This window comes from Mesitornis unicolor, unplaced genomic scaffold (genome assembly GCF_000695765.1).
Source record: "Mesitornis unicolor isolate BGI_N332 unplaced genomic scaffold, ASM69576v1 scaffold11134, whole genome shotgun sequence".
Lineage (NCBI taxonomy): Eukaryota > Metazoa > Chordata > Aves > Mesitornithiformes > Mesitornithidae > Mesitornis > Mesitornis unicolor.
The window spans coordinates 16603-31494 of NW_010179600.1; the positions used below are offsets into that span (position 1 = coordinate 16603).

Sequence of the window (14892 nt, forward strand, 5' to 3'; positions counted from 1 at the left end):
ATTTCTTGCGTGATAGTTACTGACATAATATGTCAATGCCTATCAAAAAAATAATTCATTCTCTTTGCTTAGTTTATGCAATATTCATAATGTACAATTTATTAAATTTTCAAATGGAATTTTATGGTTCCTTTACAGTAAACATTTTTAGTTAATTATAAACATGAAAAAAGGGATTCACTTATTAATTAGTTTTTTATGAACATAGTAGTTTGTATGCTAATATTTCAAGAACAGTAACTAATTTCTAGGTTTATAACAAAAAGAATGTTTATTTGGGAATTCAAGGGACATTTTTCTTCTTTTTTAAATTACACAGATATGTGGTAATGAAAATTACTAAAATAAAATACTGAGAGTTTTCCATTTTATATCCACAGATACAGCATATACATTGGTTGATTCAACATGTAATTTTTAGAATTAAAATGAATTAAATCATCTTCACTTTGGGCTTGTCATAGTTTTATATTATATACTGTGAGATTCAAAAGAACTGATACTCTTGGCATCCTTTCTTTGGTACACAAATGTTCTTAAATATGTTATTTATACCACTGTGTTCTTTACAATTAAGGTATTATGGGAAAAGTTGTTCTCTGTCGTTGGCTCTGTAAAAGCCAGATTTAATAGGTAGTTTTCCAATATCAGCGATTTCTCAAAAAATCCCATGTGTGTAGACATATTCTTTTTTCATAAAATCTGTCAAAGAGATTGTATAGATTTTATAAGGACAGAATTATTTATCTGATCACTAGGACAGTCTTTGGAATTTTTAAAAAATTTCTGTAAAGTTTCATGAGGATTTCTAGTTGCAAAAACCATATCATGAAGGCCAGAATAATGATTCATTCTGCTTCCTAGGATATGCTTAAAGAAGTAAAAATGTAGAGCATCTACTGTGAAATTAGTTAAGTTACTTTCAATTAGTTTCCTTTTAATTTCTCTTAATTTGCTCCCTGATTCATCAAACTACATAAACACATAATCATGAATGTGATTACCTTTGCACATGAATGTAGTCCAATTGTCTCAGAAAATAAGTTAAAAAATCTTTTGTGATGAATAAAGATGAATTAAACACATTTCTAAATGATTTGCTAATTCAGAAAGTTATATGGATAGAAAAGGATATTACTGAACATCTTATGTAAATTATGAAAAATGTGAAACAGAAACAAACAGAACTTTCAATGAGTTTTTGTTGCTGCATACATTGAATTCTCAAGGCCTTTCCTTGAACCAACTTACGAATATTTACATGACTGAAAAATCTTCTAATACGAATGAACAATACAAATGTATATTGTGGTGAAAAATTCAATTAGAAGTAAACACATAGTCAGAAAACATCTTAAACTTACGATAGTGGCAAGTAGCTCCCTTGTAACCAGTATTGGCACAGTTGCAGTAGAAGCTGTCCCAGGACTGTGAGCATTCACCACCATGTTCACAGTAATTTGGTAAACATCTAAAACAGAAAACAAAGAGCATTTTCACTTCATTTTCTGTTCATTCACATGCCACTTGCACTTATCAAGGGATGCAAAATCATGGAAAATAAGTATAATATGAAGGACGTCTTCAAGCTTATTGGGGAAGATGCCAATATAATTACTAGAAAATTAAGAGAATTTCCCTTCACCTTCCCCACTATTCCTATTGCTATTAATAAATACATTAGTTATACAATAAGCCTGTAAGAACAGAACTAAAGTGTAAAATGCATAATTGTTACTTATCCCCATCCAACCATCTGCAATTCAATAAAGATTGATAAACCAATTAAAGATTTACATGCTGATAATTCACTGGTAACTTTTGCAACTGATAGGAGTTCTTCAACAAGATGTGTCATGACAAAGTGGGAACAGAACAGATTTCTTTCTATTCTTCTAAAAATAGAAAATATATTAAAAAAACACATAACAAATAAAACTGAGCATAGTACTTGAGAGTTATTTCCTACTCTAAATTCATGGTTTCCTCCTATTTTAGAAAGAGTAAAATATACAATATGTCAGTTCCATCACAAGCAGTAGCTATCAGTAAAGCCAGTTTTCCTTCTGGAGGTATGAGTGGAAACCCAAAGAGTTTTGACATCTTCTACAATAGTTGACTAAAAATAAAATTTGCCTGTAACTGCTTAATGGTTAAGACTGCAGCATAATATCCAAAAAATCATGAGACAAGAAAAATTAAAATTAATCTTTTTTATAACATAACTGAAAATATATTGAAGTAGAGTGGAATACTTTAATCAATTATTTACTAGCTTTTCCCCTTAGAAATAAGTTAACATTCTAATTGCAGTAACTATATGTATATATATGTATGTGTATATAATACAGCTAAGAACATATGAAAAAGCTTTAATACCGACATTAAGTACAGAAAAAAGAAAACGGTCCACCTAATATTCACAGAATCTTAAAACAACTTTTAATTATTTAATGAAATCTTAGGAGGGTATTAAATTACAACTGTAGAAAGTCCAGCAGTACACATGTTTGCCCTATGTCACTCCTGACTCTCAAATAATATTATTTTCCCCTCATGTTTATAAACAAGGATAAGCAGAAACTTTCAGAGAAGGGAAGGATAAAAAATTAAGAAGTAGCGGGTAAAGTGTAAATAAAGTAGGTAAAGTGACATAGTTTAACCGTTTCCAAGGAAATAAGTGACATTTTTGTCAGTGAAAGAGCTGATCTTCTATCTTCTATCTCACTCAAGGAATGTATTTCTAAGACAAGTCTGTAGATAATATATGCTTCACTGAGCTCTTACTTGAAACATAAAAATGAACTTTAGGCACCAGGACTACAGTTACTATGATATAAATACTTTGTCTGAAGGAATTGAATATATGTGCATAGTTATAATTCTTAGGATAAAAGCTTAACTTTATTTTCTATGGGTAGGAGTATTGATCAGTTATTGTAAATATACATTTCCTCTCACTTAACTGCTCTTCAAGGCTTTCAATGCATCCTCTGACAGCTGCACTACTTTCATGTATTTCAATCATACTCAATCATTTCAATCTCGTCTTATTCCTTTTTGATAAAGACATTGTTATTCCAAAATCACAAGTGATTTACGCGGTCTTTACTTGTAGTGACTCTCTGTCCATCTTAATTAATCTGTTTAATAGCGTTCATAAGATGAAAAGCTTAGATGAAATTGATGATGCCTGAACCTACTTTAATAAAAGTGAAAGCAATTTAGATTATAATTTAAATAATTTAAAATTAAATGTTAAGTTTTCCTTCTGTTTCAGAAAGTACAATAAAAAGGAGCTACTAGCTACATCAAAGTGAAGCTATAATTACATTATATACTGCAATCTAATTAAAAGGAAAATTTAGAACAGTGCATTCTGTGAGGAAAGTAAACTTCTAACAAAAATATTTCTAATAATAGAAAAAGTATTTCTAATACTTCATCTATAAAAAGTAATTTTTTTATTCTTCACCTTGTTTGCCTAAACCAGAAAAAAATGAGCTGATTAATCATTTACCACATATTACTTGATAATAACCTTGAAGTGTATGACATCTAAAAATTATATGTCATTTGAAACCAAATCAGCAGGCTAACAATAATAGTAAGCTTATTTTGAAAGGAGAACACTGATCCAGAACATGAATATACTTTTGATAAAGAAGGAAAAAAAAGAACTTCATATGCCAATTATCTGCTAAATGCATTTTTTATTGTGCATTATCATAGTTCCAAACTATGGCTACAAGATATTTTGAAAATAATAACTAATTGCTAAAATTTGGATAATTTTTATTTCTTCAGTCTGCAATTAAAAAAAAAAAGCAGAAAGATATTTGAAAATTATCCTAGTGCAAGTGTCTTTTTTAAAATTTCTTTTATTTTTTAAATTCTGTTTTGGGTGGTGGTGTTTTTTTATTTTTACAACACACTGCTACCAAGACACCAAAGCCAGTAACTCCTGGTGGGTAATTATATGTTTCTGTGTAGAGCTTGATGTAATTATGGCAGATTAATCTATTATTCTATGGAGACTAAATGTGATAACTCTGTAAGGCATTTAGAATGATGCTGTGTCCTTTAAAGCTATTTTGTCAATTGTTTATGTATAATCAGTAGTTATTAAACCAATATATACTGATAAAGGAGCTAAGAGAAAAGATACTAAGGAGAAATACATGAAAGGAATTATTTGCATACCCAAGACATATATGAGCAATGGAACAATATAAAGATATTATACAATGAAAAGACTAAATGAAAGAACATGAGTAGAGCAATGACTGGAAAGAGTCATAATAATTTAAGCATAAGAGCAGGAATTTGAAAGTTTATGAAACTGAGAAAATAAAAAATAGGAATACTGTAAGTAATTTTTTTCTTTAAAAAGAACAGGTGAATAAATTATAACCCAATTAATAAATGCATGATTAACCAACTATCTGACAATGAGGATCGTAGATCTGATGAAGAATACTCTATATATGTTAAATGTGTGGATTTAAATATATATATACATAAAAAAGAGATGGACTCAAAATATATATATATGGACTCTCTCTCTCTCTCTCTCTCTATATATATATATGTATATATATATGTACAAAGAATGGACTTAATATAATTATTTTCAGTTTACTTCCTATTTCCTATAAATTCAGATCACTATACAAACAGTATTTTTTTTATGTGTGTTTATACACTTTATATACGTAAAAGTATTATGTTTAGTGGTCTATTGATTCTAATACAAAAGCCATCAATAACTCCAGAATTTTGGACATACTTTACTATTTGGTATTGGAGATGCAAAGACTTTCATAAAGACACCAAGACAAGAAGTGGTTTGTTTATCACAAACCACTAGTGGGTATATCTCCCATTGGGAGCAGACTGGTAATAATGCTGATTACTTTAGACTAGATCAACTAAAAACATAGAAGTCATTGTAGGAAGAAAATATTTTCTCTCAAATGATATAATGTGCAAGGTGGTACAAGCTATCTATTGGAAAAATTTTAATACATGTAAGCAAGTTCAGTGTTAGAAAAGAATAATGTATTTTATCAACTAGGATTTATGGTGAGATGTAGAATTATTTTTATAAAAAGAAACATGAAGTTTGTTCCAAAGGATGAGCTGCAGATATTAAATGGAGTGAGACTGTGTGAGGAAACTGGAAAGAAACAGTCTCTGGAGCAAGCTAGAATAAGACCATGAAGGCTTTTTAAAAACAGTCTATTTAAAATAATAAAAAATTAGTGTCGTGAAATTGATGAAAATGGGTGGATTCAGTTTTTTGTTTTTATCAGTTAAGAAGACATGCTCTGAAAGCTAAACTTGGTAGAGCTAGTGCAAGAAAGGTACAATTGTCAAGATATAAGGAGTCACAAATTAATTTTAGCAAATTTTAGAGAAAACAAGACCAACCAAAAATCTTCCATAAAGTCTTTTATTCTTCCTTACTATCATTGATCATGCAAAACCATACAGAATTTTGATGAGCTAAAAGAAAAAAAGAGTTAATACAATGTCATAAAGTAATAAAACCACCTTGAAACAAACTATGACAGGGAAGTTTAAGTGGCTTACACAAGTTTATACTGAAAAAAACATCAACTAGATGGTAGTGGTATTGACATACAATAAGGATGGTAAATATCTTCATAAATTATAAAAATTCAGCAAGATAAAATTATGAGGAAGGGCTATATGTAAATTTAACATCTTTGATGCGGTGCTTCAAAGCAACAAAAAAACCCAATCAAAAGTGTATATTGCAGTTCTGAATGAACTGAGCTTGCAAACTTGCAGTGAATAAGAGACAGATGTTATGACATTTGGAATACTGAGATTAATGCTTGATTTCTATATAATGAGATTCTGAGAGTGACTTTATACATATTTATACATACAAACTTATTTTTAAAAACTCACACATACACACTTACATACCACAGCCATTCAATAGCTGAAAGGAACTGGAAGTGGTACATTAAAATGTACCATCTTCCTTTAAAAATCATGGTAAAACATCTCTGTGTTCATGGAGGTATAGGCAGTTCCTAAACCAAAGCTCTGAGATGGGCTATTTGAGAGGTCCTCAGTTACACCGTATGTTTAAAAATCCATGGTAAATCAGAAACAGTAAATGACATCAATTAAATTATGAACCATTTTGGTGATGTTTTCCACTCGTAATCTTGCTTAGATCTCCTTTAATGTGTCTGACTAAAGAATATGCAGATCCCTACATTACATTCTTTTGACCTGACTGTTTCTGATTCTGTCTCTTTACTACATGCAAAAAACCCCCAAGCAGTGTAATGGAAGTAAATTCAATTCTAGAGTAGAAAAATGGGCAGTGATACAGAGCTTTAGAAGCTGGAAAGAAGTCTCATGAAGTTTATCAGAGAAGAGAGGAAAGAGACAGTGAAAAATGTTTGAAAAGTGAGAAAATTAGTCAAAAGGAGTAGAGTACAAGAGACTTATAAAGAAATGTAAATATATACTGCATCCCAAATACAAACCACAGAATCACAGAAACATAGAATCATAGATTGTTTTGGGTTGGAAGGGATCTTTAAAGATCATCTAGTACAATTCTCTTGCAGTGAGCAGGGACATTATTATTAGATCAAGTTGCTCAGAGACCCATCATGCCTGACCTTGAATGTCTGCAGGGATGAGGCCTCCACTACCTCACTGGACAACATGTTCCTGTATTACCACCCTCATGGTGAAGAACGTCTTCCTAATGTCTCATTTCAATCTACCCTGCTTCTGTTTAAAACCATTACCCCTTGTCCTATCACTACATGGCCTTGTAAACAGTCTTGCCCCAGCTTTCTTGTAAGACCCCTTCAGGTACTGGAAGGCCACTATAACGTTTCCCTGCAAACTTCTCCAGGCTGATCAAACCCAGCTCCCTCATAAGGAGTGCCTATCTCCACAGAAGAGGTACTCCAGCCCTGTGATCAACTTCATGCCCCGCATCTGGACTTACTCCAACAGTTCCATGTCCTTCTTGTAATGAGGGCTCCAGAACTGGACACAGTAGTCCAGGTAAGGTCTCACCAGAGCAAAGTAGAGGGGCAGAATCACCTCTCTCAATCTGCTGGCCACGCTTCTTTTGATGCAGCCTGTGATGCAATTGGCCTTTTGGTCTGCAAGCACACATTTTTGCCTCATGTTCAGCTTTTCATCTACCAGTACCCTCAAGTCCTTTTCTGCAGTGATGCTTTCTGCAATCCCAAGCCTGTACTGATAATGAGGATTCTCCCTACCCAGGTGCAGGACTTTGCACTTGGTCATGTTTAACCTCATGAGGTTCACGCAGGCCCAACTCTCCAGTTTGTCTCGGTCCCTCTGGATATCTACCCATCCCTCTGGCATGTCGACTGTACCCCTTAGCTTAGTATCATCTGCACACTTGCTGAGGGTGCCCTTGGTCCCACTTTCTATACAATTGATAAAGATATAGACTCAGTATGGACCCCTGAGTGACACCACTTGTCCCCCATCTCCACTTGGACATTGAGACATTGACCACTACCCTTTGGCTGTGACCACACAACCAATTCCTTATCCACTGAATGGTTCACCTATCAAATCCGTATCTTTCCAACTTAGAGAGAAGGATGTTGCTGGGGACCATGTCAAAGGCCTTGCAAAAGTCCAGATAAATGACATACATTGCTCTTCCCTGATCCACTGATGTAGTCACTTCATTGTAGATAGCCACTAGGTTGGTCAGGAAGGACTTGCCGCTAGTAAAGTCATACTGACTTTCTCAAATCACGTTCCTGTCCTTCATATGCCTTATCACAGCTTCTAGCAGGATCTATTCCATGATCTTTCCAGACACAGAAGTGAGGCTGATGGATTGGTAGTTCCCAGGGTCCTTCTTTCTACCCTTCTTAAATAGGTGTGTGATGTTTCCCTTCTAGCAGTCACCAGGGACTTCATCCAACAACCATGACTTCTCAAATATCATGGAGAGCGGCTTGGCAACTACATCAGCCAATTCTCTCAAGACCCTGGGATGCATCTCATCAGGTCCCATAGCTGTATGTATGTTCAAGTTCCTCAGGTGATCATAAACCTTGTCTTCACTTACAGTGGGAGGAACATTGTCTACGTGGTCCCTGTATTGTGATCCTTCAATCTGGGAGAGATTGATCTCTCAAGGAGAGATCTTGCCAGTGAAGACTGAGGTAAAAAAGATGTTGAGAACCTCAGCCTTCTCCTCATCTGTTGTTACTAGCTTGCCACTGTTGCTCATTGGGAAGGGTTTCTTTCTTTAACCTTTCTTTTCTGATTGACATACCTATAGAAGCTCTTGTTATTCTTTGCATCCCTTGCCAAGTTTATCTCCAGCTGTGCCTCATTCCTTCCTGACCTCATTCCTACATAGCTGGGCAGCATCCTTATAGTTTTCCCAAAATACCTGTCCCTGTGTAGTTCCTTCTTGCCTTTTAGTTTGGCCAGCAGGTCTCAACTCAGTCATGCTGGTCTATTCCCTTGGTTGATTTCTTAAACCTGGGGATCAAAAGCTATTGTGCTCTGTGGAAAGCATCCTTAAAGATCTGCCAGCTCTGTTCTGCTCGCTTGCCTCTGAGGACTGTTTCCCAAGGAGTCTGATCAACTAATACCTTGAGGAGCTGCAGGTTTTCTTTCCTAAAATTCAGGTTCCTAACTATGCTCCTCATCGGACTGATTTTCCTTAGGACTGTGAACTCCACCAATGTGTGATCACTGCACCCCAGGCTGCCCCTGAGTCTTGACATTCCTGATAAGCTCACTTGTGACCAACAGGTCCAGTATTGCATCCCCCAGGTAGGACTGTCTACTTCTTGGCTTAAGAAGTAAGCACTGAGGTATTCCAGGAGTCTCCTGGTTTGACTATAGATTGCAGTGTTACTTTTCCAGTAGATGTCTTATTCAGGAGGATGAGAGTCCACAAGTGTGATGCCTCTTGTAGCTGGAGTAGTAATGTTTCGTCAGTAGGTTCCCTAACTAGTTATATGGTGTATATATATGTGTATGGTATGTATGTTTGTATGTATGTATGTATGTATCTATCTATCTACTTATCTATCTATATGGGTTAAATGATAAGTTATATGGTAAAGTTTTGGCAGAGGTCAAACTTTCTTGTCATATATCTATCATACTTGCTACCTACTGAAAAGTCAGAATTAACTCAGTTAGGGATAAATTAGCACAAAGAATTATATATATGCAATTGTATATGTTCTTAAAACATGATGGATGTAGAAAGATTGGTGAGAATACGTATTGCAACCTGATTGAAAGGATAATATTGTAGGCAGGATATTTTTTGAAGGGGAAGGTTTTTGTCTGTAAACTTTTATGAACAATTAGGTAAAGAACTATTATTATATTTGTCTTTGATTTACAAGGCATTGTGACTTTCTTAAAAATAATAACCTGGATAGACATACACTATATTTTCTTTATAAATGGAATGTAGGCCCCTGAAATAAGTCTGTGTGACTGAACCTGAATCCAACTATAGTCTTGAAGAAGATCTCTGCCTACACTCTTTTCCCCGGAGAAAGTAATTTAAAAAAGTCTTATAATTCAAAGGTCAGACATTTTTAGAGCAAAAGGCAACTTTTGAGGACTAGACATTTAGGAGAGTGAAGGAAGAAGTATTTACAAGCACATCTTTCCCCTGCTTGTTGTGCCACTTCAGTACAACCTTCCAGCTTGGTCCAAAACAACCATTTATAGATTAAAGCAGACTTTTAACAGGTGCCTGTGACTATATTCTCTGAGTCTACAGCAGAAAATTCCTTCCATTGCCCATCTGTGTCTGTTCCCTCTTTTCTCAAGAGCCGTTCTGCAATGCCGTTCTGCAATGAACGACTTCTGTCATTCTGCAATGCCCTTTATAGCTCATCCTCTGCCTTCTCCACACTGAACTCGAGCAATGTCATTCCATCAAGTGTTTCAGTGTATTTCAGGGAAGGTTTAAAGTCTTTCCTCCCTGCAGAAGGGGCTATTTAAACTAGTTCATCTCTTTTAAATAGATGCTAATACCATCTATTGCATGTTATGAAATTAGTTCTGACCATAGCCTAAAATATTGCTCACTCACTGTGATGAATACTATCTACTCTGTTTCAGGATATAGGAAGCAGCAATAACTTGCAAAGTACACAGTATTTTGAAGAGAGAGTGGGACTACATATCACATCTACAGCTTTACTTGAAAACAAAGTAAGATATTTAAAATTTGTCGGAAACATCAAATAATGATAACCCCAGTTTTTCTAATTTTATTTGCAATACATGGAAATCTAATTGCTGTGTTGTATATACTGCATTTATTCTAGACTTCTGAATTCTTACAAAAGCAGCAGCATGCTATTTTGTAAGCATTCTGTTCTTTTTCATGAAGTCAGAATTGTAAACAAAACATTTAAATAAATAAATACGTAAGTAAATATTATTTTCTTACCTGTCTATAATGCCACACAAATCTATCTGAAGGTCACTGAAATTGCCAAAAGCATTTTTCTGAACTGAGATCATATCCACTGCTTTATTACCAATGGAAATAAGTCGCATGCATCCTTGAAAGCCACCAAATGAGGTATTACACTCAGAAATGTTTCCACTTCTTGGGCAGCCTGAAAGAAGCATAAAAACTGGAGCTGAAAAAAATATTTTCCTGAAAAATGTATATATTTCAAAAGTAGATTGAACTTTGTTAATCTTCAGGTGTCATAAACTTCATGGGTGGAAGACTTTAGTCAGAAGCTCTTCTGATTATGCATGATAGTGCAACTGCAAAGAAATACTTCTGTGCAGCATTGTTGTTTTTAAAGCATATGCAAAAGCATCACTAAAAATTTGGTAAAAGGTAACCCAACCAGCAGTTCCAAAGCAATGAATAGAATCAAGATGTGAACAGATAGACTGACTGACCTTAGTCACAAAATGTTATGTTATTATACAAGGTACACATGATTTGGACAAGTTTTAAGACACAACTGAGGTCAAATAAGACAAAAAATAGTTATTAAGTATAGTGATTTTAATTTATCAAGTTGTCAAGAAGATTCTGAAAGTGCTGAATGCAATCTCTTGATGCAGGTTGTCCAAGAGTCAACTAGGAGAGATGCTTTGTTGGATCTGTTACTCCTAGATCAGGAAGAAATAGTTGAAAATATGAAGGTTAAGAATAGTCTTGGTTACAGCAAATAAGAGTCTATGGAGTTTATGATTCACAGACAAGAGAGCAAGAAAGAAAAAAAAAAGTACAAAATTAAAACTCTGGACTTCAGAAGAGCCATTCAGGACCTGTTTTGAGGGTCCCATTAGAAATCGTCTTTGAAAGCAAAAGAACCAAATATTTTTCAATAGAAAGCTCTCTGGAGGATAAGAATAACCCATAGCAATATTAAAATAGTTTAACAAGTGTAGCAGAGGGCCTGCAAACATAAATATGGGGCTCCTAAGTGAATGCAATCACAAAAAGAAAGTACACAAAAGATGGAAGCAGGGACACGACATTTTGAGGGGGATACAAAGATGGTAACTGCATGTCTAAGAGTGCAGTGAAGGAAGCTAGATCTCATCTGGAGTTAAAACTATCAGGGAAGTTGGACTGCAACAAAAAGGTTCCTATAGGTGCAACAGTTGGAAAAGGAAAGCTAAGTACTTTACAAGTCCACTAGTCCATGGGGCAGTGGACATTGTGATAAGTGCCTTTAGAAGAACTGATTTGTGCAAGTCCTCTTTTCATCAGTATGACTCATAAAACTAATCCTTAGGCTTCCTATGTCCTAGCAGAGTATGAAAGGGAAGCAGTACCCACAGTAAAGGAAGAAAGAGTCCAAGGGGTATCTGAGGGTGCTGCAGGAGCTGGACAATGTCATGACCTCAAAAGGTCTTGGCAATTTGTTGAGCTTTTTGACTGGAAAAGACTTCAAATGTTGCACCCATCTTCAAGAAATGCAATAAGGACAGCACAGAAAGCTAGAGGCTAGTCAGCCTCACCACAAGCCCTACAAGTTTGTGGAGCAAATCCTCATAGAAGTCATTTCTAAATATGTGAAGGACAAGAAGGTAACATGGTAACTTTAGCTTCAAGGTTAAACCATGTCTGATGAAGATCTTTTGTTTGTTTTGCTGAGGTGATGGACACTGTGGACAAAAGAAGAGCAGTGACCACTGCATACCTTGACTTTAGCAAAGCCCCTAACAGTTTTCTATAGTCTGATATCACTATTTCTGTATACTAGATTAATGAGATATGGGTGAGATAAATGATCAATTGATGATATGAAGTCCAGCTGATGGTCGGTAAACAGAGGCTCCTTCAGAGATCAGTAGTGAGAGCTATACTGTTAAATGTCTTCATTAATGACCTGATGATGGGACAGGGTGCACTTTCAGCAAGTCTGTGACTGATATTACATTGGGGGTAGGAGTCAAATGTAGGAGGGCAGGACTGCAACTCAGAGGCACCTGGGCATGCTGAAGAAATAAGCTGACAGGAACTCCAGTAAGAACAAGTCTAAGAAATTTAATTTGAAATGAAACAAGTCCATGAAACTATCCAAACTGGAGGATAACTGCCTAGATACAGAAAGGCCTGGGATCCTGGTGGCCAACAGGTGGACCATAAGGAACATGATTTTCAGTAAAGAAGGTCAGTGGCTGGGCTGTATTATGAAGACCACAGCCAGCAGAAATTGGGTAGCAGTCCTTCCCTTTATGTGGCACCTGTGAGACCACATCTGGAGTGCTGTAATTCTGGACTTTCCAGTACAAGAAAGACTTCCAGAAACATTGGTTCTGGAATGATGCATAAGGGCCATTCTTTGATCTTAGTCAAACAATACTGCATTGTTATTCATAGCTTGCAAAGAACTTCTTGTTTCATGATATTATGAAGTAGTGACTTTTAAGACACTTCTCTATTCCACAGACCTAATGAAATGAGTACTTTCTAAAGTTCTGTAAAGACAGTGCAGAGGTTTACTATATAGGGAAGAAAATGACAGTGGAAACTACTAAAGCTATTCAGATGAATGTACAACAATATCAATAGTATAGCTATGTCTTTAAGAAGTATAAAAGAGAAAATGAACTAAAACTGAAATGAAAAAAAGTAAGTAAATTCTCAGGATGCTTTAATCTGGTGAGGAAACAAGCTGTTCAAAACTGTTACTTCCTTTCTAAATAAATAAATAAAAATATTATCTACTTGGTATATTTTTTTTTAAGAGCAAGAAATCCAGAGACTTGCAAAAGTCCAAACAGGAGCACAGTAAATTTTATTACCAGAAAGTTACACAAATAAATTACAGGTCAACCGCGTTCTTTACAGCATTCTACTTTAAAATGGTAAAATAAATTCTGTCCTTTCTGGAGAAAAATCTGACACATGTTTGAGAATGAGATGCTTCCAGAGGAGTAAATACTAATTAAAAAAAACCCCAAACAAACAACAAAATCAACACCAGTGAAGGTACAAATCTTTTACATTCAGCTATTCTACAAAATTGTGTCTCAGATCTTTTTCTTGGTGTCTATCTTTCAAAAGTTGTCTTCTAGTCCTGTTAGAGAAAAAGCAACATCATTAATATTAATAAAACTGGAATTGCTTATAATTGTGGTTAGGATATTTAAGATAAGAAGTTATTTTTTGATTATGAAATTTTCCTATGTGCTTATTGCAATATTAAATAGTCTCTTTTTGCCCTTATAGTTACAATAAGTTATTACTCCAAGAACTGAGCAAGGTAGTACAATCCTTGTGATAGCATGACTGGAAATTGTGCTGACATTACATTAAAGTAATTTCATATTTATCCCACATTTTCCCAGCTAAGCATACACATTTCTTGCATACTTTGGATTCATTAAAACAAGCAAACCAACCATCATGACCCCAGGACACCTCCCCTGGAAGGCTGATATTCATTTTTTAACAACCAGTATATAGAAACACAACAAATATTAATATATCTTAGAAAGAAATTCAAAATCCATTGTTTACATTTTGACAGTGGTATATGATATAAGATTTTAATAAACAATTTTTCCAAACTAAGAAACCTTCTACTAGTTTTTCCCAAGTTTATATGACATGCATAAGCTGCTGATTTCAGCTATAAATCTGAAATCAGAAAAGCTGAGGGGTGGATATGCAATTAGCACTTTCAGTGTTCTTGGAATTAATTTTCACCCTCTACTTCCCAAAAGATAAATAGGAATTTCCTGCTGTACAAATTAATTTAATATGTTGTTTTTTGCAACTGCCCTTGTCCTTCCTGATCTGTTTGCCTGTGTCATCAACCCTGCAATGGTGCAAATCATCTAATGAGGGATGTGGGAACCTGAAGCAACATAGAAGAAAAAAAAATTGTGGTTACTTGAGGTCAATATTCTGTATCTTTCTCTGATTATCAACAAGATCAAAGAGTATCTTTAGTAGGCAGTGCTAGATTCCATATGTGAAAAGCAAAATCAAAGCTCACGTCGCAGTTCCTATATTTACTGTTTGCTTGTAAGCATGAAGTTTATTCACAGCCTATTGTTTTGAGGGAACTGATCTGTGGACAATGGCTTGGTCCATACTCATTTGTGGTTTTGCACTCATTTTTCAATTTTCTCAGAAATCTTGAGAAAAAACTTTAATAAATATTTCAGTCTAAGTTATTAAGAGATGAGCATTAGGTTAATGTTGAATAGTGCATTCAGGTTCTGTTTAACAATGCTATTATGTAGTCCATTCCCAACTGATTTAAGTTCATAACAACCTACTCAACTTTATCAGTAACAATATATGTGATTAATGATAACATTGTTTGGTGACAGATAACTTGATATTCCTAGTGAAATAGT

General features: G+C 34.7%; 1 protein-coding gene across 1 annotated transcript in view; it reads right to left on the bottom strand.

Annotated features, from left to right (window-relative positions):
* LOC104539344 (contactin-associated protein-like 4) overlaps positions 1-14892 on the bottom strand; it is a gene marked incomplete at both ends in the record, with an annotated part of 56909 nt that overhangs the window by 14980 nt on the left and 27037 nt on the right. The window contains 2 exons of the mRNA XM_010182844.1: positions 1365-1471; positions 10493-10664. Of these exons, the coding sequence (XP_010181146.1) occupies positions 1365-1471; positions 10493-10664 (279 nt within the window). The remainder of the gene's footprint in view (positions 1-1364; positions 1472-10492; positions 10665-14892) is intronic.